The 24593-nt window shown below is 37.4% G+C and overlaps 1 protein-coding gene across 1 annotated transcript in view; it reads right to left on the bottom strand.

Moving 5' to 3' along the window:
* reep5 (receptor accessory protein 5) overlaps positions 1-24593 on the bottom strand; it is a 39793-nt gene that overhangs the window by 1074 nt on the left and 14126 nt on the right. The window contains exons 3-4 of the mRNA XM_028805284.2: positions 14499-14637; positions 4035-4203 (exon numbers count right to left, since the gene is read on the bottom strand). Of these exons, the coding sequence (XP_028661117.1) occupies positions 4035-4203; positions 14499-14637 (308 nt within the window). The remainder of the gene's footprint in view (positions 1-4034; positions 4204-14498; positions 14638-24593) is intronic.

The following is a 24593-nucleotide window of genomic DNA, read 5'->3' as shown; positions in this document are numbered from 1 at the left end:
TAACACTAAGCACCTTAAAAACAGAACAAAGGCTATTTTATAGCAATTCTGAGATGATGATATTCAGTTGGCAAATTTAATTTCACAAAGGTAGCCTTAAAGTTGGGGAAAAATAATTTACTTTAAAAAAAACACATATTCTCAGTAAGTGCTGAGACTTGCTAACAAAATCAATTTTTAAAAAATGCAACAACAGTTTTTATTGTATGCATAACTGATGATAACCTAAACAATACTGGTACTCACTAATTCATGTAGCACTACTATACAAATGTTTGATTTTTTTTCTTTTTTACTATTGATTTTAAAGTACTATTTTTCAGCTATTAAGCAGAAATGATAAGTGAATAACTTGAGTTACATATAACATATGTCCAGGTAGTTCATGGTGATCATATTTTCTGTAATTTGTTGATAGATAGATAGATAGATAGATAGATAGATAGATAGATAGATAGATAGATACTTTATTAATCCCAATGGGAAATTCACATTACACTGGGGGTAAATGAAATTCATAATGGTTGGTTACCTTTCAGCTTTTAGTTAGCCATCATTACAACATTACCTCTTAAGTAAACTATTCATTTCTATTAGACATTCAGTGGTCAAATATACATCCTTTCTTTTTTTTGTTTCTTTCAGGTTTACCATTACTCACAAAAGACAAGTCCACCCAACTGGTGGGTAACAGATAACTGGCTTAAAAAAAAAAAAAGTAAGAAGCTCATTTAGTGCATTTGTGTTACTTACATTCTCACTCAACATCTCTTTGCTTATGGAGACAATGAAATGTTAGGCTTCTACATCTTACAGCATGTTAAATATATCTCCCAGGTTTTTGTTATTTTTTGCAATGACACAACTGGTACTGCCAGTATTAGTTATGCAATTAGACAAGTAGGACAAAAAAAATGTTAATTGAAATTTCTGATGCAGCTGACTACTTCAACACTTGAATGCATTGTCTGTATGTGTGTGTATGTACATATATAAATGTTATAAAATATACATAATGATCCTGAATCTGGTCAAGGTTTTTTATAAATCAGCTGGTAGTTTGTTTCAAGCATCTTGAAAAACTTGCCGTATTTCTTCTTCAGACTCTGGCCGTCTCATTTACTTCTGTCTCACAGGACAGCTTTGTAGATTCTGAGATCAAGGCTGTGCAGAGGACATTCCATCTGTTGCAAAAATGCTTGTTTGTTTCTTTTGCTGAAGATAGTTCTTTATGATCTTGGCTATGTGTTTGGGTCAAAGTCCTACTGCACAAGTTTGGGACTGATGAGGTGCTTCCTTGATAGTACTGTGTGATGGATCTCCTTGTACTTCTAGGCTTTGGCGGATCCATTAATTTTGATATCAAAGTTATTCAAAAATGCAGTCCTAAACTTTGAAAGGAACACTTACTGTTCTTCATTGTTAGCTGCAGACACTCATCCATGCATTACTCATTGGCTCTTCTAAGGGTAAACTGTGTCCTGAGCTAGAAATCTCAAAAGTTTTCCTCATTGATTAGCACTCCAGTGCTTGTTTTTTTAGGTAGGCCTTTTGCTTGTGTTTCCACTCTGGAGGAGTGGCTTTTTTGCATTAAGAATTACATGATGACAACATCTAAGAAGACTGCTGGAAGATGTAGAGGAGTATATGCAAGTCCTAGTGATTTCTATGAACTTGAAACTGATAGCAGTACTGGATGACTTGTATTTCAAACGGTATGATGCACTCAATTTTCAGTGCCTACCAATCTTTTGGTCCTCGGTCTTGCCTGTTTCTTTGTTTTTTCCCCAGAAGAACCTGAATAGCGTGTTGAAACTCTGTGTGCTGTGAAATATTTACTTGGAAGAGACCTTATTTATGCAGGAAAACAACCTTGTGTCTTCTTGCTATGCTCACGCTTACTGTGCCATAAGAATTGTTACTGTTTAGACTTCAATTACTGTGTTTTTTTCTCCATAAGATGCACTTTGAAAACCCCCAGTAGAAGGGTGGAAATGTATATGCATCTTATGGAATGAATATTGCATCACAGACCGTGATGTGTATTTCCTTACAAAAGTAGACATCCAGGGGTAGAGGGTGACAATCAGTTGTTAATGGTGACAAAACTCACCGTTACGTTACAGGCATTTCCTCTCTGCTCTGCTTAATCCTTGCATGTGCTTGAGTTACGAAATGTAAACAAAGGCAAGATGGCATCGACATCTCACGAGGGAGCGAAGCGAGTGCCGAAAACAAAATACTCAGCAGACGATATTTTGCGCATTATCGCTGAGTCGGACTCTTTATTTTTTCAGTATCTGATTTTGTTGAGAGTGATCAGGAGTGAGGAACTGGCATCAGCTGATCAGACACCAGCTGTGCGCATTTGCGCAGCCAGTGCACCTACGGCAAGGTTCGTGTGGGAGGAATACCCAGACATTGATCCGTGGGAGCCAAACTGGCTACCAGACTTCACAAGACAGCATGGCTTGCTGTTGGACACAACAGATTACCAGCCGCTTGACTACCTCAGGCTGTTCTTTCCTGGGGCTGCCTTTCAGATACTGTCAGACGTGACAAACAGGTATGCAGAGCAATTGTTTGAATCGCGGGCTGTGCTTACACCGCATTCTCGTTTTTCAAAGTGGAAACCCACAACAAAAAGACGAGATGAAGGGCTTTGTGGCATTACAAACAGAGATGGGACTAGAGTGGCGATATAACTTCAGGGAACATTGGTCCAAATGTGCTTTGTCCCCTGATGACTTTGGACAGGTTATGCCGCGTGATGATAGGTACGTGCACCTGCAAAGTGAATGTGAGCAACTGAGCTTCATAAATTCTGACAACTAGTGAGGAGGAGTTCTTGGGGTTTCCATAAAACTAGAGTGCTTGAACCTTAGTTTCTCCTCATTTGTTAATGACAGTGATGATGGTTCTTAATACCTCTGTTGACTTTACATGGTTGAAGTATTATTCTGCTATATTTATTAAATATATTAGTACACCATTTGGTTCAGAATATTTTTTTTTTTGCTTTCCGCCTCTAAACCTAGGTGCATCTAATGGTCAGGTGCGTCTTAAGGAGCAAAAAATACGGTAATTATCTGCCACACATTCAGCTTTTAGTATGGCCGCCTCCGTCAGTATGATTTCCTCAACATCAGTTTCAGTCAATCAATTCATTTTGTCAGTGATTATTACCACCTGTTTGTTCATTTTGGTCTACTGGGCTATAGACAAAGTAGTCAAGGTTTTATCTGAAAAATGACCCATTACTTAATAAGCTGTCTTGTTTCATAAAATGACCCATTACTTAATATGCTGTCTTGTTTCATAAAATGACCCATTACTTAATATGCTGTCTTGTTTCATAAAATGACCCATTACTTAATAAGCTGTCTTGTTTCATAAAATGACCCATTACTTAATATGCTGTCTTGTTTCATAAAAAGATCTTTTGTGTAACATTTACATTTTTTAAAAGTGTTTAAAAATGTAAAGTTTGCTCTTTTCTACTGACACATGCAGATGACAATAACAAAAAAGCTAAGGTAAACTTATCTAACTTACTAATCTGAGATGAATATGTATTTTACAGTACTGCGCAAGTCCTAATCAGTATATGCTTCCTTTAAGTTAGGCTTTAATATATTTAATTATTTGTCTGGATGTTTTGGTGACTGTATAAAGATCTGGACTGTCACAAAGTTTTAATTTACCAAAGGACCTGTGGCAATTTTGATGCAGTTTTTCATTCATTTTATATACAAGCTCATTTTTCCCCATTTTCTGAGGGTTTAGAGCTAATTACTACATGATTTACTAGGAAGTACTGGAGTATCAGACACCTCCGTATAGTAATTCAGAAAATGGAAATGTAGTGATATTAAACTATTTGAGGAAGCCAAAAAGCGGTTTTCATTTAAAATGTGCATAAAGAAAGCAGTGATTTTAGGCATGTCTTACAGTATTTGTGGAATATATTGCTGGACTATCTAAACATTTAGAATAAAAATCCTGAGGTTTTAGGAGTATTTTTGTAATCTCACCTTCATTGGTAACAGTATCTGCAGCCCCTGCAGCCTTATCTTTCAGATCCTTTACCACACGATCCATGTCATGCTCATGTTTCAGAAAAAAGGGGCGAATGACACGAGTGTAGATCAGGATAGAGCCATTGGATGGTGTGGGGGCCATACACCATATCAGGAATGCACACTGAGAGAAGGGTGGAAAAGGTTAGAAACAATTAGATGGTGATCTGAGAAATACCTATTAATAGAAAATTTCTGAAAGTCAACAGTATTACAGATTAATAGTGGTTACATCCATCATTAAAAGAAGACTGTAGAGAGAAAATCTATATAGGTGATAGTGGTCTTGATAGTCATAAACATTATCGAGTACATCAGTGGTTACTTCTGCAGCAAGGTCCAGCCCAACAGAGACTTCAAGCCTAAAATTTAATTGTAAGAGGGATGTAACGTGTCACTTGGATAATGAACTAGCTCCTCCTGCTGGGTCAAGTTACCCATTTTTTGAGGCATTGACTTGATGATGCTACCAAACAACAAAGTGTTGCACAGCTAAAAAATAACTTGTGTATAGTAATATATACAGTATTTTACATATCTGGCATTCTTTGAAACATCACTAAACGAGTGCTTGGATGGCCATTGGGCCTAGATCAGCAAGACTTCCGTTTTTCTGTTTCCCTTAAGAATCTTAGTCTGAAAGAGTTTGTCCAAAAAAAAAAAAAAAAAAAATCATTTTGGGGTGGAGCATTCCTTTGAAATCCTGTTTATGAACCTTTCATATATACTTTCTACTAAAAAAAACTGAAGATTACTTTTTTTTTCTTGGCCACCACTACCAAGTACATGGAGGTAAGTAACGTAAAAAAAATATTGGGTGGAGGATTCTTTTAATATCTGTATGGACAAATATGTATGCCAACTTCTCGTCCTAGGTATGTGTCTCAATTAACTGTATTCTTCATTTTTTTATATTTTAGAGAAAAATAATTTCTTACTGCAGTAACTTGTTCAGAGTCTGCAACGTGTAAACCAGTGTTTCCCAAACTCAGTCCTGGGGACCCCCTGTGGCTGCAGGTTTTTGTTCCAACCAGCTTCTGTTTTTAATTGAACTCCTGGGCTAATTAAGTGATGTGTTATTTCCCAAGTTCTGTGTTTAGGGAACAATATAGAAATTAGAAAACTAAGTTTCTTAAAAAAAAATCTATATATATATATTTATATATATATATATATATATATATATATATATATATATATATATATATATACACAGTGGAACCTCGAGATACGATCACCTCTGTATACGAGAAATTCAAAATACGAGGAAAGTATGAGCGAAAAATTCAGATCTAAATGCGAGCATTGGCTTGCGTAACGAGCCACGAGCTAGGCTGTGGGTATAGCTCGCGGCTTAGCGAGGGGGCGTGGTAGCAGTAGCGAACCGCAGGGCGATCTGTGGTGTCTGCGTTTCTCACTTAAGTGCACAGGTGGGAAACGGCCCACATCCATGATTGTTCCTGTGGCTGATGTGCTGCAGCTGCCATGTCCTCCCCGCATATATAGAGAAGCGCGAGCCGGTTAAGGGGGAGAAGAAGTAAAAGAAAAGAGAGGAGAGAGAGCGCAGGCAGGCAGGCAGCAGGAAGTCGGTGCGGGAGAGCGAGCGAGTGCAGGCTCGCGTGTAGCTGAACAGTGAGCTGAGCAGGCGAGCCAAACAGCTGAAGCAGGACGGTGTAGAGAAGGTCAGCTGCATTAAGAGTGTCTCGCCTGTTGCAGAGCCCGCAGGTGAGACGCTAACAGAGAAGAAGCACCGGGGATTGTCATCTGTTTTTTAAAGACTGCATCCTTTTGACGTTTTAACCTCGTGTTAAAGGATTGTTATTCTTGTGTATTTTAAACCTCCACTTCACAACTGTTTTAAGGATTATTTATTTAAAGATTTATTGAATGCTCTACTGCACTTTGGACACCTGTTTTGATTCTTTTAATAATCAGTTATATTATTTACCAGTGTTATTTATTAAAGGTAGACTACAGTATATATAATTTATCAGTGTTATTTGTTAGGAAAATTGATTTTTATGTTAATATATTTGGGGTGCGGAACGGATTAACTGGATTTCCATTATTTTCAATGGGGAAGTTTGTTCTAGATACGAGAAATTCGCTATACAAGCTCAGTGCTGGAACGAATTAAACTCGTATCTAGAGGTTCCACTGTATTAAAATGCACCAAGCAATTATAAAGGAATAATGTATTTTTTTTCTTTTTAACAGTATTTTCATCTTGATTTTCATTCTACGTTTCTATGTCTTCTAATTGTTTAATTAATCCATTATTTACTAATTAGTGGGTCTGACTCTAAAGTAGTTGCAGCTTTTGATTATTCAGTGTTGTTTGCCTGGGTGCCTGCTCTGCTTGTTTTAAGTTGTCATTATTAAGATACAACGAAGGGGGAAAAACTGCACAGAGAAAGGGCAAAGTATAATGAAATCAACAAAAGAGAGTTAAGCATTTAAATCTATAGCAAAAGCAGTAATATTTCTAAATGTCTTATAAATGTAAAAAATCATGCTGCTATGTTTTTCTTAATGTCGAATAAAAGAAAGGAAAAAAAACAGCTAATTAAATGAGATCATTGCTATCAGGTGTTGTCACTGATTAGGAATCCGGTTGGAACAAAAACCTGCAGCCACAGGGGTTCCCCAGGACCATGTTTGGGAAACACTGATGTATACTGTGCTTCATTACACGCATCACTTCTATTTAACATAAGACCAATTGGTTTGCACGCTTGGGACACTTGGTCCTACTCAATTTAGCTATGTATTCAATCTCTGAAAAATCACTTCAAGTGACCAGCCAAACACAAGAATGAACATTTACAATCTGTAAATTATAGCTGAACTGTCAGTAACTTTACTGACTGGTTTTGACATTACATTTGTGGTTCATGTCATTGTGGTTTGTGTCCTATGAGGTTTTTCTCTTATTTTAAATAAATTTATAGGTAATTTATTGTCACAAATATGATCTGAAATGTTGTGTGGGCAGTCAGAATAAATGCTGTTGAAAGAGCTGGATCTGTTGCTAATAACATTATATCAGAGATTTAAAAAATGTAAGAAAATGTAATTGTTTTTCTGAATCAAAGTAAGCTATCCCACCTGCCTATGTTGTGTCCCAGGGAAATGTAGTCACCTTGGATGCATGTATATTTGTATACTATCAGCTTAAAGTTTTAGAACACCCCAATTTTTATTGAATTTAAGTAGCTGAAATCTAGTGAATAAACTGAAATGGTACAAAGTTAAACAGTAATCTACCACAGGTTAAATAAAATGTAGATTATCAAAAACTGTAAAAGGTAAATTTCAGAGTTACACAAAAAGACCCTTTTCAGGGAACAAGTAATGGGCTAACAGCTTTTCTGCAGAAAGTTAAGGTTGAAAGTTGCTGTGAACAGTTCCTTCAGGTGTCCCATTTGTTGATGACTTATAAATCCTTTGTATGTACACAGGCAGTGCTGGAACAAACTGTTGTTACACCCTCTGAATGATTATATGGACAATATGGCACTCCATGTTGCTATTATAATGGGAAGAAAGAAAGCAATTAACAAAGGAAGAAAAACCAACTACTATAACCCTTAAAAGTGTAGGTTTTTTAGATAAATTGCAAAGACGGTCAAGGTGTCCATGAGTACAGTTTCCTACAACATCAAAAGGAACTTGGAAACTGGTGAAAACTCTTGACAGGAACTGGTCTTGCAGACATAAAACCATAACAAAATCAGAAGACCGGTTTCTAAGAGCAGACAGCTATGTGATAGATGCCTCATAGGACAACAGCTTCAAGGTAAGCTGTGCAGTATTTCTGTTTGAAGTTGTTTATACTTTCTGTGCATTCATTTTGGAATATATTGAGACTGATGGTTCCTGGCTCAGGCAAACCTTTTTGTTTTATTTTTTTATGTTTTTTTTTTTTAATTACTTTGCTATTTTAATAATGGCATTCTTACTTCCAGTCGACTTGTCAAACCTTGCTGACACTTGCTTACTTCAATCGCTGCCCTTTAAGGCACCTATGACACAAGCTGTTCTAGGTCTCGTTTATTACACTTATCTGCGGGAATGCCAGCTGATCCAGCACCTCTAGCTCAAGGTCACTGGACCATAGTGGCTAGCCTGCACTGTAGTAAAGAACTGGAAGACCTTGCCCAGATGTCCTTTAGAATATAGTGTGCACAGTACACCAGCACTAGAAAAGTACCAAAAAAACCCAGTTTTAAAATGGTAGTTACCAGCATTTCAGGATTTTCTGTATCGAAAGTAAATGCCAGCTTTCCCCTCAATCCCCTTTTCCCTCGACGCTTGCTATTGCTGCTGTTTTGTAGACTTAACAAAATGAAACAAGATGCATTTATGTGATCAAAACTTCACGGCATATCAGTTTATTGCTGACCTCCAACAAGTGGTCTCAAAACTATTTCCCACAAAGAAGGAAGTAGTGATAATAGGGGACTGTATCATTAGGGGGATTGAAGCAGAAGTTTTAACACAGAGTCTTATACACTGTTGCCTTCCTTGTGCACAGGTAGAAGAGTTTCCTGATTAAGTAAAGTAGATAGGCTCTTCGCCACAGCACAGTGGACCATTGTCCATGTTGGAACAAATGGCATGCGTAAGGGGAGGCTGTTGGTTCTGTATTCCAGATTTAAACTGTTAGATGCCAAATTGAAGAGCTGAACTGACAAGGTAGTCTTCTTTGAAGTTTTGCCTGTGTCACGTGCCAGTCTAGTGAAAATTAAGGACATTAGAGGGCTTAAAGCATGACTCAAATCTTTGTATAGGATAGATGGGTATAGTTTTTTGGGAATTGGGACTGCTCCACTGTGACAGGTTATATTTGAACAGAAGTCCCACCAATGTATTGAGGAGGAATATGAGTAGGTTAGCTGAGGATTGTTTAAACTAGGGAATGTGGGGCAGGGAGTTTAGGACAGGCCAAGTTTAGAACCACACAAAGAAATGAACAGTTAATGTAACATCATACAAACAGTAATTCATTTTCTGGCCCAAAGTTAAACTGCCACAGTAGAATAAGCAATACATTAAATATTGCATTCCTTAATGCTGCCAGTATTAAGAGTAAAATAAATTAGTTGGAATTATATATAGCTGGGTAAATAACAAAAACTGTAACATAGATGGAGACACGTTTAGGAAAGACAGGCAAAACTAAAAAGGTGAGGGAGTCACCATTTATGTAAAACAGAATTTAATTTTAAAGTTTAATAATTAGATGGTTAACTACAGCTTAATAAGGATGTTTGGATTTGACTAGACAGCATTAGGGTCTGAGGCCTCATATAAGGATTGTTACAGATGACCCCCCCAATTAAGACAACAGTTTACATTTACAGCTTTTTGATAGCATTAAAAATGCAACTTTACAGGGTGAATATTATTATCATGGGGACTTTACAGGTACAGTAGCGCAATAACAAGACAGGACATAATTAGACATTTAGATATAATCAGTGACTTTAACACGGCATGTTAAAGCACCAAGTGGGGCTATGTCTAGATTTTGTATTCTGAGGATAAACTGGAAGAGGTAAAGGTGCTTGGGCCATTAGGATCTAGTGACCATAATATATTTCACTGTGTTTTGGCAAAGTGCATATTGTAAAACAAAAACAGCTGAGTTTAAATTTAGTAGGGCAAACCTGGAGCAGATGCAGCAAAGAAATATAAACTGGGTTAAGAACTTTTAAGTATGGAGGCAGCTCAGGAGAGGTAGGGCAGGTCTAAAAGTGTTTTACATATATCACAGGACAATTTCAACTGAAAATTTAGAGGCAGTAAGACCTTACAGAAAACTCTGAGGACAGCCGGAGAAGAATTTTGCAGAAAAAGAGAAAGATGACACAAAGAGATTCAATATCCATCCATCCATCCATTATCCAACCCGCTGAATCCAAACACAGGGTCACGGGGGGTCTGCTGGAGCCAATCCCAGCCAACACGGCACAAGGCAGGGAACCAATCCTGGGCAGGGTGCCAACCAACCGCAGGACACACACAAACACACCAAGCACACACTAGGGCCAATTTAGAATCGCCAATCCACCTAACCTGCATCTCTTTGGACTGTGGGAGGAAACCGGAGCACCTGGAGGAAACCCACACAGACACGGGGAGAACATGCAAACTCCACGCAGGGAGGACCCGGGAAGCGAACCCAGGTCCCCAGGTGTCCTAACTGCGAGGCAGCAGCGCTACCCACTGCGCCACCGTGCCGCCCGAGATTCAATATTTTTTGGTAAAAATGGTCAAAGATGAGGTGGAAAGTAATAGGAACAATAAAGATGAGAGAGAATATAAAGACCATGAAATATCAAATGCTTTAAATTTGAACTTAAGTTTATAAGCGTGAAGAAGTGGATAACCTTCCAAAAATAACAGATACCTGGTGACTTGGATATTGTATAGGGAGAAGTATTGTTTGGATTAAATAGGCTGAAAACTAAAGAATTTCCAGGTCCAGATAACATTTATCAATGACTGCTTAAGGGACTTATTGAGTACATACCTAAACCCTTGGTGCACATTTTTCAAAAATGTCTGCACACTGAGAAAATTCCTCGGCAAATATCCCATTGTATAAAAAGAGTGATCAAGCTAATCACTAAAGTAACAATAGGGCAGTAAGCTTAACCTAACATACATCACAAGTTAATGGAAGCAATTATTAAGGAAAAGATTGAGCAGCACATATCTAGTTTCACCAATATGCTGGAATTCTCTGAGAACGCAACTAAAGCATACTATGAGAGGTGCGTGATGATATTTGTTGAAAGACTTTTGATAAATGATCAAACTAAAATATGTTGGAATTCAGGACACTGTCTCTGTAAAAACTGGCTCAAATACAGGAAACACAGTAATGATGAGGGGCACTTTTGAAGAGTTAGGTGATGTTAAAAAGGGCGTTCCTCATGTATCAGTGCTGGGGCTGCTGCTGTTTTTAATATATGTGAACAATCTGGACAAGAATAAAATCAATGAGCTGGTTAAGACCGAAGATGATACCAAACCAGGTAGAAGGGCAGTTAATGTAGAATCAACTAAGTTGTTGCAGAGGGACTTGAAGAGCATACAGGCATGGGCAGATCTGTGGCAGGTAAAATAAAGTAAGTAAATGTAAAGTATTACATTAAGAAAGTAAAAACTGTTAGATTTGAAAACACAATGCAAGTACAGTTAAAAGTACAACTTACGAGAAGGAATTATAAGATTCGTAGTAGGCTTGTCACCTACTACATCCAGACAGTGGACCGAAGCATTCAAGAAAGTTAACAGGATGTTAGGTTATACAGTATGTCAGGATGTGTGGAGTACAAGTCAAAGAAGGTAATGCTTAAGTTATTATTAGGCACTAGGGAGGACTTGCCTGTAGTACTGCGTTCAATGTTGGTCTCCAATGAGGAAAATCATGACTAGGCCAATTCAGGGACTATGAGATATGAGGAGAGACTGAAATAGTTGAACATTTTCAGTTTAAGCAAACGGAGACATCATTGAAGTGTATACAATTATGAAAGGAATTTGTATATTAGATCAGAGTTGTTACTTTAAAATATATTCTGCCGCAAGAACACAATGACACAGTTGGAGACTTGTTAAGACGAGTCATCACATAAATACTATTTTTTCTTCATGCAAAGAACTATAGATGTGTGGAGAAAATTGCTGAGTAGTGTGCTAGAGAGTATGACTTTAGGGACTTTTACATCTCAGCTTGATTTTATTTTGGACAATCTTCGTGAAGTAGGATGGACAAGCTTCTTGGGCTGAACAGCCTGTTCTCATCACGATTCTCCTAATGTTCTAAAAGTTGTTCACCCACTGCTTGTTCCCTAAAACAGGCATTTGTGTATAACTCTGATAATGACATTATTTTTCTGTTTTTTTGTTAACCTCTGACCGTTTACTACTTACCTTTGTACCATTTGTGTTTATTACTTGGACTTGAAATAAATAATTCCAATAAAAACTGGTGAGTTCCAAAACGTTTTTTTTTACATACACAGTGGATGTTATTTTATACTTTACAAATACAGCATGTGTAATGATGTGTTCAGTATTCCAAGCCTTTCCAATAGGATGGTTACTAAATTAGAATAGATGGAATTTGGTATACAAAAAAACAATTACCTTCCATTTGGAGCTCAGCTAGGTGAAAAGGTTTGTTTAAAGATTTAATTCTGCAACCTATTTGTTTCCAGATTGGCTCCAGAAATGAGTGACCGAATTCAGTTTTTCTGACAAGGAAAAGAAACATTTTCTAGAAACCTTTTTTAATTAATTCCCTGCTCTGGCTTTTCCCGCTATATTTCAGCAGCACTGGGAACAGCCAAATGAAGTCAGGATGCTCACACATGCTTCAAATCTTCTTCTTGGTTTAACAAGTACAATTTACAAAAAAAAAGTGTGGATCCTGGGATAAGCGGTTTGGTAGCAATCAACTCCCTCCACTCTTGTTCCAAGGTTTATAATATAGAGGGGACATGGACAAGTTTTATTTTATACAGTCTTTTACTCCACTGCAGTATGTTTTTACATTTGCAGTCAAACACATTTTATGTAACTGAAGCACAGGCAACTTCACTGACCAAATCAACTTCAGGGCATCAGGGAGGCATCACATACTAGTCTCTCTTTTACTTAGTAAGTAACAACATTGTAAATGAGATCATTATCATACAGTTTATGAAACTTTGTAATTAGGTCGGTACTTTATGGTGATCAGCTTCACAGATCTAGTGTTTCAGGTTCAAATCCCATGCAAACACGTTACTTCATGTGGAGTGTGCCCTTTCTGCCATTGTCTGTGTGGGGTTTCCTCTTATATCCCCAAAGACATGCAGATTAGATTGTCTGGCAATTTAAAACTGACCCCAGTATGAGTGTGGTTGTGTGTTGGCTGGCGTCCTTCAACATCTGCAATAAGATGCTGCAGATGTTCTATCAGACAGTTGTGGCAAGCGCCCTCTTCTACGCAGTGGTGTGCTGGGGAGGCAGCATTAAGAGGAAAGACGCCTCACGCCTGGACAAACTGGTGAGGAAGGCAGGCTCTATTGTTGGCATGGAGCTGGACAGTTTAACATCTGTGGCAGAGCGAAGGGTGCTCAGCAGGCTCCTATCAATTATGGAGAATCCACTGCATCCACTAAATAGTATCATCTCCAGACAGAAGAGCAGCTTCAGCAACAGACTGCTGTCACTGTCCTGCTCCACTGACAGATTGAGGAGATCGTTCCTCCCCCAAACTATGCGACTCTTCAATTCCACCCGGGGGGGTAAACGTTAACATTTAACATTATACAAAGTTATTGTCTGGTTTTCACCTGCATTATTATCTTTCTTTAATTTAATATTATTTATTGTATCAGTATGCTGCTGCTGGAGAATGTGAATTTCCCCTTGGGATTATCTATCTATCTATCTATCTGAGTGGGCCTTGCAATAGACTGACATCCTATCCTGTACAAGACCATTGTGATCCCACCTTGGTTTAAGTGGGTTTGAGACTGACTGACTTGCATAACATGGTCCTTAAATAGTCCATTGAAGTACAGATCCCAGTTGTTAGTTCCAGTGATACTTTGTGTCATGCCGTGCTTTTTTTCAGCCAAATCATGTGATGGTGTTTATAGCTAAAGATCTCTGAACTTTATAGTGACACACTAATAAATTACAAGTGGCTCCACTTTGGAGTCAGCATTTAAGACAAGGCAGAAAATGCATTAGTTTACTATTGCCTCATGTGACTGGAAATGTTCATGTGACTTACTCTCTGTCAAATTTTATTTTTGCACAGATTATCACTGGTGCTCAGCAATAAGTTACCATTTATTTTCTTCTCGTTGTCTTTTCATACTAAGTAACCTTTCTTAGCCATGGGACAAGGCCTAGTAGTATATGCGGAGATGGTGCTGAACTGGCTTCCTGATGGCATCTGAGACACTTGACTACTTCTGTCCATTAACAGAAATTAAATATTTCCAAATTTCACATCAGAATCGGATTTCTATTCTTTTTTTTCCCCACTTCCTCTTAGCTGTAACCTTAAAAGTTACTAAGCAGGTTATATGTCATATATTCATTTTGTGTTTTTATTAACGTGCTGCTTTGCATTTGACAGTTTGTACAGAACTGGGAGCCTCTGTTATGAAAGACATTATTCAAAGATATTTTGAATACATAGGCTTTATCTCGGGGGAAAAATGCATTTTACTCCTGTATTTGAACAAAGACATGGCTTATCAACCCCGATAAGAATATTTTCCAGTTACTTGTTCTTTTAGGAATTGCAGAGTTTGGTGTCCTTCGGCTGCATGAACCTGCATTATCAGTTTTAATTCTGAAAGGTAATTCTGCATTAGAAGAAATTAAACAGGAATACTATACCTTGCCAATGTAGTAGAAGGGAAACCAAGACAAGAAGATGTCCGCAAAGAATTCTGCAACACTAAAAACTCCATATACCACCCAGTAGGTCAGCCATTTTGTGTCATCATCTTTGTTTATGCTTTCAATAGCTTTGATTCTAAAAGGCAGAGACAAAACATGTAAATTAAGTCTTGCACTAGCAAATATGCAGCAATTCTGTGTACATCACCAACCCAGAAGTCATACAGTTGGTACATGTTCCTCCAATCTGCAGGTTATCTGTGTCTTAGTATGAGTATCAAAGTACTGTTGGTACCGAGGCTCTTTGTAATTTTTCCTGTGCTTATATAGTGAGACGTAAAAGGTGAATTGTTCTTTGTTCTATTGCTATGTCTTTGTTACATCTCCAGTGGATTAAAACAGCTACCCTGAGTTAGTATTTATAAAGTGGGACAGCATGGTGGTATGGTGCACCACCTCAAGCATTCTGGGTTTAAATCACACTTTCCTTCACTTTTTTGTGTAGTATCTATATACAGATCAAAACTAAAAAGTGTAAAGCAGAGGTCCTTTATTTACAAAAACTCAATCAAAAAATCGGTGTCATCTCATCAATTAAACATAGTTCAGATGGTATACAATAAGATGAATAAAATAACTTTTAGCTCTCTGTTATCAGTCCCTCTACTCAATTCTAGGATTTTTCAGTCCTCCTACTCTTCACGTCCTTCTTTTTAACAATAGCTCAGAACATTACCAGCTGGTCAACATCCCAGTTAAATAACTACCTCTGGTGTCAACCTCTCAGTTTTGCATGGGATTGTTGCAACTAATTTCTGCCAATGTCAACTCTGTCCTCTCAAATAAGGAAACATGTCATGACAGTGGCTATGTGCCACAGGAACTCTATATTTTAAATGATCCCTGGTTCGCTACTGACTATAGACAGATGAACCCCTCTCTCTCTCTTTTTTTTTTTTTTAAATAATATTGGCCACTTTACTCAAACATGAAGCATCTCTGCTAATTTGCTTTTACCACTTTGAAGTTGTTAACTAACACAGGGAATCTAAAGTGGTTTTTTCGTTGGGGATCTATGCAGCGTGGCACTGTAGGCCTTCTAGAACCTTCAGGATGCCATCATACCCCTGCACCACACACATCTACAGTACTACCAAATTAAATCCTGTATTACATGGCCCATCATACCTCCCTAAAGAGATGCAGGTTTGGTTAATTAAGAATTTCAAACTGGCTACTGTGTGAGTGTATGCTGATGCCCTGATCTGGGCAGATTTCTACCTTGTGTCCAGTGCTGCCAGTGTAGATGCCAGCCCCTTAAGCCCTCAGTTGAACTTAGTGGGTTATATATGTGTGTATAGGTGTTTGAGGGAAAACTAAAACCCTGGCTTGGGTCACAACACACAAACCCTCTGATGGTCTTATAGGACCCGCCTGTTTTACAATCCTTTTCAAGATGCTTAAGTGACTACTTAGACTGGGATAAAACTGCAAAATGATTGACATTTTCTGACTATTTCTTGTATTCCTATACTCTTCCTACATTAACTTACTGCTTTTTTGTTTAAAAGCTATCACCTTAAAACTGCCTTTGCATAGTACTCACTTTCTTGCATTTCTTTTCACATTATGCTCCAAAGTCAAAAAAACATTTTTTATGACTTTTTCTTTGTCACTAGTCCACACATTAAGGTTAAAGTAAAACAAAATTACACACGATTTTGCAAATAATATAAAGAATTAAAATGTTTAGATTTGATTATTATTCAGCCAACTTTTTCAGACACTCCACCTTTTTCAGATCTTCCAGAATATTTTGGAATGCTTTCTATTCTTCAGTCTAAATAAGTATATTTATATCCTATGGTCTTAATTTATAAATAATAAAATTTGTAACAGTGAGCAGGAGACAGAATTAAAAACAGTGTTACCAGTGAAACATGTATAGCAAACAGTGGGATTTGCCAATGCATGTAATTGTTTGCTCTGAATGGTACATACGCTTCAAAATTTGCGTACAGAATACAATTGCTGGTTGTATGTTTTGCACAATTTGAGTAATGAAAAAAATGTTGACACTGTTCACAAAAAATGACTTTCTGAAAGAAATTGGCCTTCCACCATAATGAAATTGAACAATTCAGCCTCAAGAGTGAAATATCTGTAACTGTATTGTACGGAGGACAGATGGAATATCATCAAACATGTCAGATCTTCCCACAAACTAACTGATGATTACTTCCACTGCTCATGAATGACTTTTTTTTTTTTTTTTTTTTTTTTACAAAACATGGTGCATTAGACAGTAACCCTTGTAAATATAAAATGATCACAGTCTCAAAAATGCTTCCATCAAATTTTGTACACCTTTTAATCATCTTCAATTTTTACTTAATCTTTTTTCAAAAGAAAACCCGTAGAGTCTCTTGGGGTTTTTTTTTTTTTTTTTGTTTAATAAAGTTTTTGTCTTTTTACTGTTTTAATAAGGATGCCAAATCTGATCAAGATCAACTGGTCTGTTCACAGGTTATATGTGCCACAGATGCACACACAGACTCCTTACCAGAAATGGTCAAATCATAGTCAGAAATGCCTTAAACTTGGATATCTTTAAATTTCAGTCCATTGCAATACATTCTCTAGTGCTGTGCATTGAGAAATAAAAAGGCCATTAAAGGTGCTGACTTGAAAGTGGTGAGAAACGGTTGTTTTTATTTGGTCAATCTGAATAACCCTTGTTATACTTTTGCTTAAAGTATACTTTATAACCAAAGGTTTCTGAGACATGGAAGAGAAGTATTATTTGAGAGCAGAGGTGGGGGTAAACATTCTACGCTGTATACAGTAAGGATGAAACAGCCATTACTAAGGACACATAAGTATCACATGTTATTAGCTAACCCACTTTCAGACCTCACACAACATCAGCAAATGTGACAGGAACGCTACACAAAAACTTCCTTTTTTTACATTTGTCAGATGCAAAGTTTAATACTGCTACATTTGTATTACATTTTAGCTTGACGCTCTCAAACAGACAAAAATATGTTAATAAAAAAGTGTATCAGACAAGTGGTATTTAGCAAAACATTTTTTAAACCATTCTCCTAAAAAGCAACTCTAAACTCTAGACGAAACTCTAAGTCAGCAAGAGGATTAACATATCACAGAGTAATTAGCAATGAATATCACATATAATACAGTTCTGTTATCTGCAATCCACTGATGCAGACCTAATGTTGGCAGGTAAAAATAATGTGTAAATATACACATTATATGTATATGGATCAAACCAAGTTTTATAAACATTTATTCATCCTACACATAGCATATGCTAATGAAGCCAGAAATACTAATATATTAAACTGTTAACAATTTCCTAACACAATGGACATTGGATGTACAGTATCTCACAAAAGTGAGTACACCCCTCACATTTTTGTAAATATTTTATTATATCTTTTCATGGGACAACACTGAAGATATGACAATGTAAAGTAGTCAGTGTACAGCTTGTATAACTGTAAATTTGCTGTCCCCTCAAAATAACTCAACACACAGCCATTAATGTCTAAACCGCTGGCAACAAAGGTGAGTACACCCCTAAGTGAAAAATGTCAGCTGTGCACTGACTACTTTACATTGTATCAAAGTGTCATATCTTCAGTGTTGTCCCATGAAAAGATATAATAAAATATTTACAAAAATGTGAGGGGTGTCCTCACCTTTGTGAGATACTGTATCAGAAATAACATTTAACTAATTGACTATTTTTCTGTATACGAAACTTCTACTTGTTTTTTGCCAATGTTTAAAATTAATATTAGCTCACTGGAGCATCTTTCTTTAGAATATGTTGCTAACAATTGCCCATCAGTAAAATATTCCTGACACAGATCAGTTCAGTTCTTGGTTTTCCTACTGACTGACCTATCTTTTGTTGATGGTCATTGGAAAACTATTCTTTTGAATTCAAACAGTAATTAGTAGAAATTATAGGAATTTTGAGTATAAATATAATTTAACCTGCAGCACATTCTGTAAAAATGGTAGCTTCAAACAGATTTATAAATTACGCTTTGATTTGTAATGTTGTGCCGTTACAAAGTTTTGGAGGGTTTAGAACAAAAAACATTACACTCTGAATCGTTGTTTACTTTAAGTTATTACATACAGCATTGATGTTCCAAGCAATTAATTGAACGTGTAAGTACTGTACAGAAAAGAAGAGGTGAAAAGAAATAATACTGTGAACTATGTATAATGAATAGTTCCTCAAATGTTCCGTCAGCTGAGGACCCCTTTACTGAGCTTCATAAACTTTTAAACTGATCATGGCATGCCGCCGCTCCTGTGTTGTGCTGTACGCAGTGTACCAGCACTTCCCTGCATCTGCTTTGCAAACCAGAGTGTAGTGGCACATTGTGGTGTTAACCTCCAAGGGGACATCAGAGTTCTCTGCAATACTGAATGTATTTTACCACCCACTCAACCCACTTCTGTTCTTCAAAGTATATGTACGGTATGTAATCTTGCTCAATAATCCAAGGAGGTCAAAGCCCCCCTGCTCATATATCTGTATTTTATATTGCATCGCAAGTAAGAAAAAAGCCGACAGAATAGGGACTACTGCATGTTTTTGTCCTTGCATTTCGTTTCTACTCGTGGCCTTAACTTCTGTATACAGGCAAGCTCCATTTCTCTGCAAAATTCTTTCTCAGTGCTCACCCAAAAAGGACAGAGGGCCTTACTGTAGTCTACTCACTAGTACTATTATCAAACTATAAAAGAACACAGGTCGACTAATTTTCTTTTTTCCATAACATCACCAAATTTCAATAAAATTCATCAAAGCACCAGCTTCTGGCAATGTTCCTGAGGAATCTTAGCCCATTCCTCATGAGCAATGGCCTCCAGCTCACCAATATTGTTGGGTTTGCGTACTGCAACCGCCTTCTTAAATCCCACCAGAGGTTTTCTATGGTGTTCAAGTCAGGCGACTGTGACAGCTACTCTAGAATCTTCCATGACTTTTTCTGAAACCAAGCCTTTGATGGACTTTTTGAGGTATGCTTAAGAACACTGACCTGTTGGAAGGTCCAGTGACGCTTCAGCTTCGTCACAGACAGCATGACTTTTTATCCTAGGATTTCTTGATACTTGACTGAATCCATCTTGCCCTCCACATGCTGCAAGTTTCCAGTGCCAGAAGAGCCCCAGAGCATCACCGAGCCACCACAATGCTTCACTGTAGGCAGGGTGTTCTTTTCAGCATGTTTCATTCTTCCTCCTCCAGACATGCCGCTGATCCATAGGCCCATAAAGTTCCAGTTTCGTTTCATCACTCCACAAAACAGAATCCCAAAACTTCTGTGGCTTATTTATATGGTTTTGAGCATATTGGAGCAGAATTTTCCTGTGTTTTTGGGTCAGTAGTGGTGTATGTCTTGGAGTTTGGGCATGTAGACTTTCAGCATTTAGTATGTGCCTTACTCTGTAAACTGAAACTTCAGTGCCTGCTGCCACCAAGTCATGCTGCAGGTCTTTTGCAGTCACTTGATGGTTTTTGGCCACCTGCCACCTCCGACATCTAGTGGCAGCTGTTGATAGCTTTCTCTTTCTGCCACTTCTAGGTAGTGTAGCCAGTGTTCTTTTAATTCTGAACTTACCAAGTATGCCTCCAACAATATCTTTAGGAAAATTCAGTGCCTTTGATATCTTATTTTGTCCAATTCCACGTTTGCAAGGTAATGTATCTCTTAACTTTTTTGACAATTCTTTTGACTTACCCATCTTTCCAAGATGCAGTCAAACATCACTGTGAACACACTCCTAGCTAGTCTAGGAATTTAAAATGTTGCATCAGGTGTGCTTGAAACAACACCTGATTTACAAATGTGTACTCTTATGGGGTATTCTGTTCAGGACGTTGAATAATTCTGAGACTCTAGTAGTCATTAAAAGTGGCACTTTGTGTTGAATGTGGAGAAACCACTTGTAATATTAGTTGTGTTGAGCTATTTAAATTGATTTTGTTTGATTTGTTTATTGCAAACAGCTATACACACACACATATATACAGTATATACCAGTAACGGCGCACTGCATGATAACATGCAGTGAATACACTTGACTTGAGCATTCATAGTTTTCTTACTTTTTCACTGTACGTTTAGCATTCATTTGCTCAGAGGTTGATTCGCTTGCTGCTTCCTGAGCAGTTCTTCTTTTCTCCACCCTCGCGGCTCGCTTCTTCTCTTCTTTCGTCGGTATCTTTTCACGTTAAAACTGATTAACACTAGAATTACCAGAGCCTACAAAAAAACTCGTATGTCCGGCCCACCTTAAATCGCTTCTTAAATCCGTTCACACCTCTCCGCCAGCATCCTTTGTCCTCTAAATGTGCTGATAAAAGACAAGCTGCAGGCAGCCGGCTATTCCATCCCCCCACCGACTTAGAACGTGAGCGCACTTTTCCCAGCTCTTGCCTTCATTGATTATGTGGGAGTGAAGTGGAGTTTTACAGTGGAAATAATTGATCGTCATTCTAAAGTAATCTGTGTAAACACATTGTTAAAACAGAAACTTTGTCATATTTTAGTAATAAATGTTACAAAATGTAGTAGGCATAAACTATAGAATGTGTAAAGCCCGAGTTCCAAAGATCAAATAAACACTTTCACAAAAGCTTCAAGGCCAATACAACAGCTTCTGTGGCGTAGCGCGTTAAGATTTGCCTCTTAGAGCAAAACAGCTCTGCTGCCTCTCAAATATGAGTTCGAATCCCCGCTAGGGATAAAATGTAGCTTTTTTTTTTCTTCTTCTTTTTAACCTGAAACGGACATAAAATTTATAAATTGGTATGCACTGTCAGTTAATGAGATCGTTATATTTTCATGTGGGATGCTCCTTTTAAAATATTTTTTTTTAACAATTGAGACTGCAATTTAACAGTTATAAGGACAGTTGTTCCTGTTTTTTTAAGATCCATAACACACAGACAGACGAGCACTGCGTAATAGGGAGACAGACAGGCAGAGATATATAAATAAACAGGGAAGGCACATGTACTGAAAGAAAAAAAAAGATCAACGTGCGTTGTTGTTACTTAGAGAGTCAGATGGTGGGGAGGGGTGATGTTAGAGCACGTGAGCTCATTCAGTGCAGCAGGAACAACGCACGTTGATCTTTTTTCTTCGTTCAGTACGTGTGCCTTCCCTGTTTATTTATATATCTCTGCCTGTCTGTCTCCCTATTACGCAGTGCTCGTCTGTCTGTGTGTTATGGATCTTAAAAATAACAGTTATAAGGACAGTTGTTCCTGTTAATTGCAGTCTCAATTGTTAAAAAAATATTTTAAAAGGAGCATCCCACATGAAAATATAACGATCTCATTAACTGACAGTGCATACCAATTTATAAATTTTATGTCCGTTTCAGGTTAAAAAGAAAAAAAAAAAAAAAAGCAACATTTTATTCCTAGCGGGGATTCAAACTCAGGTCTGAGAGGCGGCAGAGCTGTTTTGCTCTAAGAGGCAAATCTTAACGCGCTACGCCACAGAAGCTGTTGTATTGTCTTTGAAGCTTTTGTGAAAGTGTTTATTTGATCTTTGGAACTCGGGCTTTACACATTCTATAGTTTATGCCTACTACATTTTGTAACATTTATTACTAAAATATGACAAAGTTTCTGTTTTAACAATGTGTTTACACAGATTACTTTAGAATGACGATCTATTATTTCCACTGTAAAACTCCACTTCACTCCCACATAATCAATCAAGGCGTGAGCTGGGAAAACTTCGCTCACTTTCTAAGTCGGTGGGGGGATGGAATAGCCGGCTGCTGGCAGCTTGTCTTTTATCAGCACATTTAGAGGACAAAGGATGCTGGCGGAGAGGTGTGAACGGATTTAAGAAGCGATTTAAGGTGGGCCGGATATACGAGTTTTTTCGTAGGCTCTGGTAATTCTAGTGTTAAGTCAGTGTTTGTGTTGCAATTGCTTAGTTCGTTTTCTTTAATTTTTCACTTAGATAGATAGATAGATAAGCTGGCACTTAAATCATTCTTGAGGCAGATTGAAGACTTAAGATATGAAGAGGTAGGGGAAGTTACGGTGAAGGTGGTAGGAGCGAGAACGCATGTGCCACATGACCACCCTGCTGGCGGCTGCCGAGAATTGATTCTACAATAAAATAAAAGTAAAATGAGGAATAACCTTGGAGGTCAGTCGTCACCCCGAAAGCGGATAGTAGCAGTTACGTAGTGTATGTTTACCAAATTTCAGGTCAATAGGTCAAACGGTTTGCGAGCTAAAGGTGATTTAAAATCCTAGACAGACAAACAAACAGCCACAGTAGCGTATTATATATAAAGATATATATACAGTGTGTATACACACACACACAAATGCATACATACATACTGTACATACAGAATGAGAAAGACTAGCTGTGTTACCTGGCTTCACCTGGGAAATTTCATATAACAATGGCCATCAGTTATAGTGCCATCGGTTAAACAAGTGTAGCGGAATGACTATGTAAATAAGTACTTTTCTGCATGTAATATTTGTATTTCTTTTTCTTCAATGGCTAATATTATTGGCAGGCAATGTGGTTGAGGCTTTGGACCTAGGACTTCAAACCTTGAGGTTTGAGTTCAAATCCTACTGATTAGGGTTGTCACGATATTGAAATTTTCAAGTTTAATGTGATACAAAGTATTCAAATTCAATACACAATGCAGCATATAATGTAACAAAGAATTAAATAAATTGTAGTTCTGTATGCATTAAAATCTTTACATTGATGAAAATAAAAGAATATTTTGTCATTAAAGCATAGAAAAAAATTAGAGTATGGCCCAATCTAAAAAGTAAAGTTTGCAACCACCCACAGTGATAATCTTATGGATTTGAATTTTGAGCAAGGTTGTTTCCCCAACAGCATAAGGAAACTGCAAAAAAAACGGCCCTGTCATCAAAGTTTTAAAAAAGAAAGAAAAAAAAAAAAGTCAAATCACAATCATTGCAGTGCTTTTTGTGATGCAGCTCAAAGAAAAATTCACCATGCTGCTGTATTCACACAGACCCCTTCCGTGAAGCAGCCATCACAGCCAGCCAAATCCAATCAAGTTTCACTTTAGTTACCTTCCCACAATTCAGTTTCTACTATACACGGAGTATATGAGCATATGCAGGAGTGGTACCATATTTTATTTACGTTTACTTATTTGGCTGATGCCTTTATCCAAGGCGACTTACAACATTTATAATACAATTGGTTATATTTCTTTTGGTTTTCCAATTGGAGCACAGGCAGGTCAAGTGACTTGCTTATGGTCATAGTGTCAGTAGTGTGGATTTGAACCCATGACCTCAGGTTTTGAAGTCCAAAGTCTTAATCACCACAGCACACTTATGCAAATAAGCACTAAACAGTCATAGACCTTTCCATTATACAGTAAATGTGATTAAAAAATGATTTTAAAATCGTACATAATGTAGTAATGAGCTACTGCAGCACGCCCTGGGCGAGGGTTTAAAATCACATAAGTGACAGAGCCCTATTTCTAAAGAATAATATTGCCTTTGAATGTCCAGTGCAGAACAAATAAAAATATGTCCAGACCCCTGTCTTAATGTGTTAAACATTTAACTAACTACAAAAAAGTCACATCCCTACTTCAAACACAACAGTTTACAGGTTTATACTGATTAATGTTTCTGTAATTTAGAAATTAGATACTATAAGAAACAGAACTGCAACTTTAGCCATTACCATTGGAGCCTCTCAAAGATCAGAATGAACCTGAAGTGCATTCATAATGTTGACTGTAGAATCAATACCATGAATAATGATCTGACCATTTTCAAAATTGTTTCAGTACTCAATTCTTCTCAAAATTTTGATAGTTTTGGCAGCCCCAGTACTGACACTAACTTCACCAGCCGGTGCTCCAATTCCAAAAACAAAAGAAATGTAACCAATTTTATCTGAGATGTTGTAAGTTGCCTTGGACAAAGGCATCAGTCAAATAATAAGTAGAAATAGTAATACAGTAATCCCTCCTCCATCGCGGGGGTTGCGT

Source organism: Erpetoichthys calabaricus, chromosome 7, assembly GCF_900747795.2.
Source record: "Erpetoichthys calabaricus chromosome 7, fErpCal1.3, whole genome shotgun sequence".
NCBI classification, from domain to species: Eukaryota; Metazoa; Chordata; class Cladistia; order Polypteriformes; family Polypteridae; genus Erpetoichthys; species Erpetoichthys calabaricus.
The sequence above is the reverse complement of the archived record's forward strand: the minus strand, read 5'-3'. Positions and strand labels throughout refer to the sequence as shown.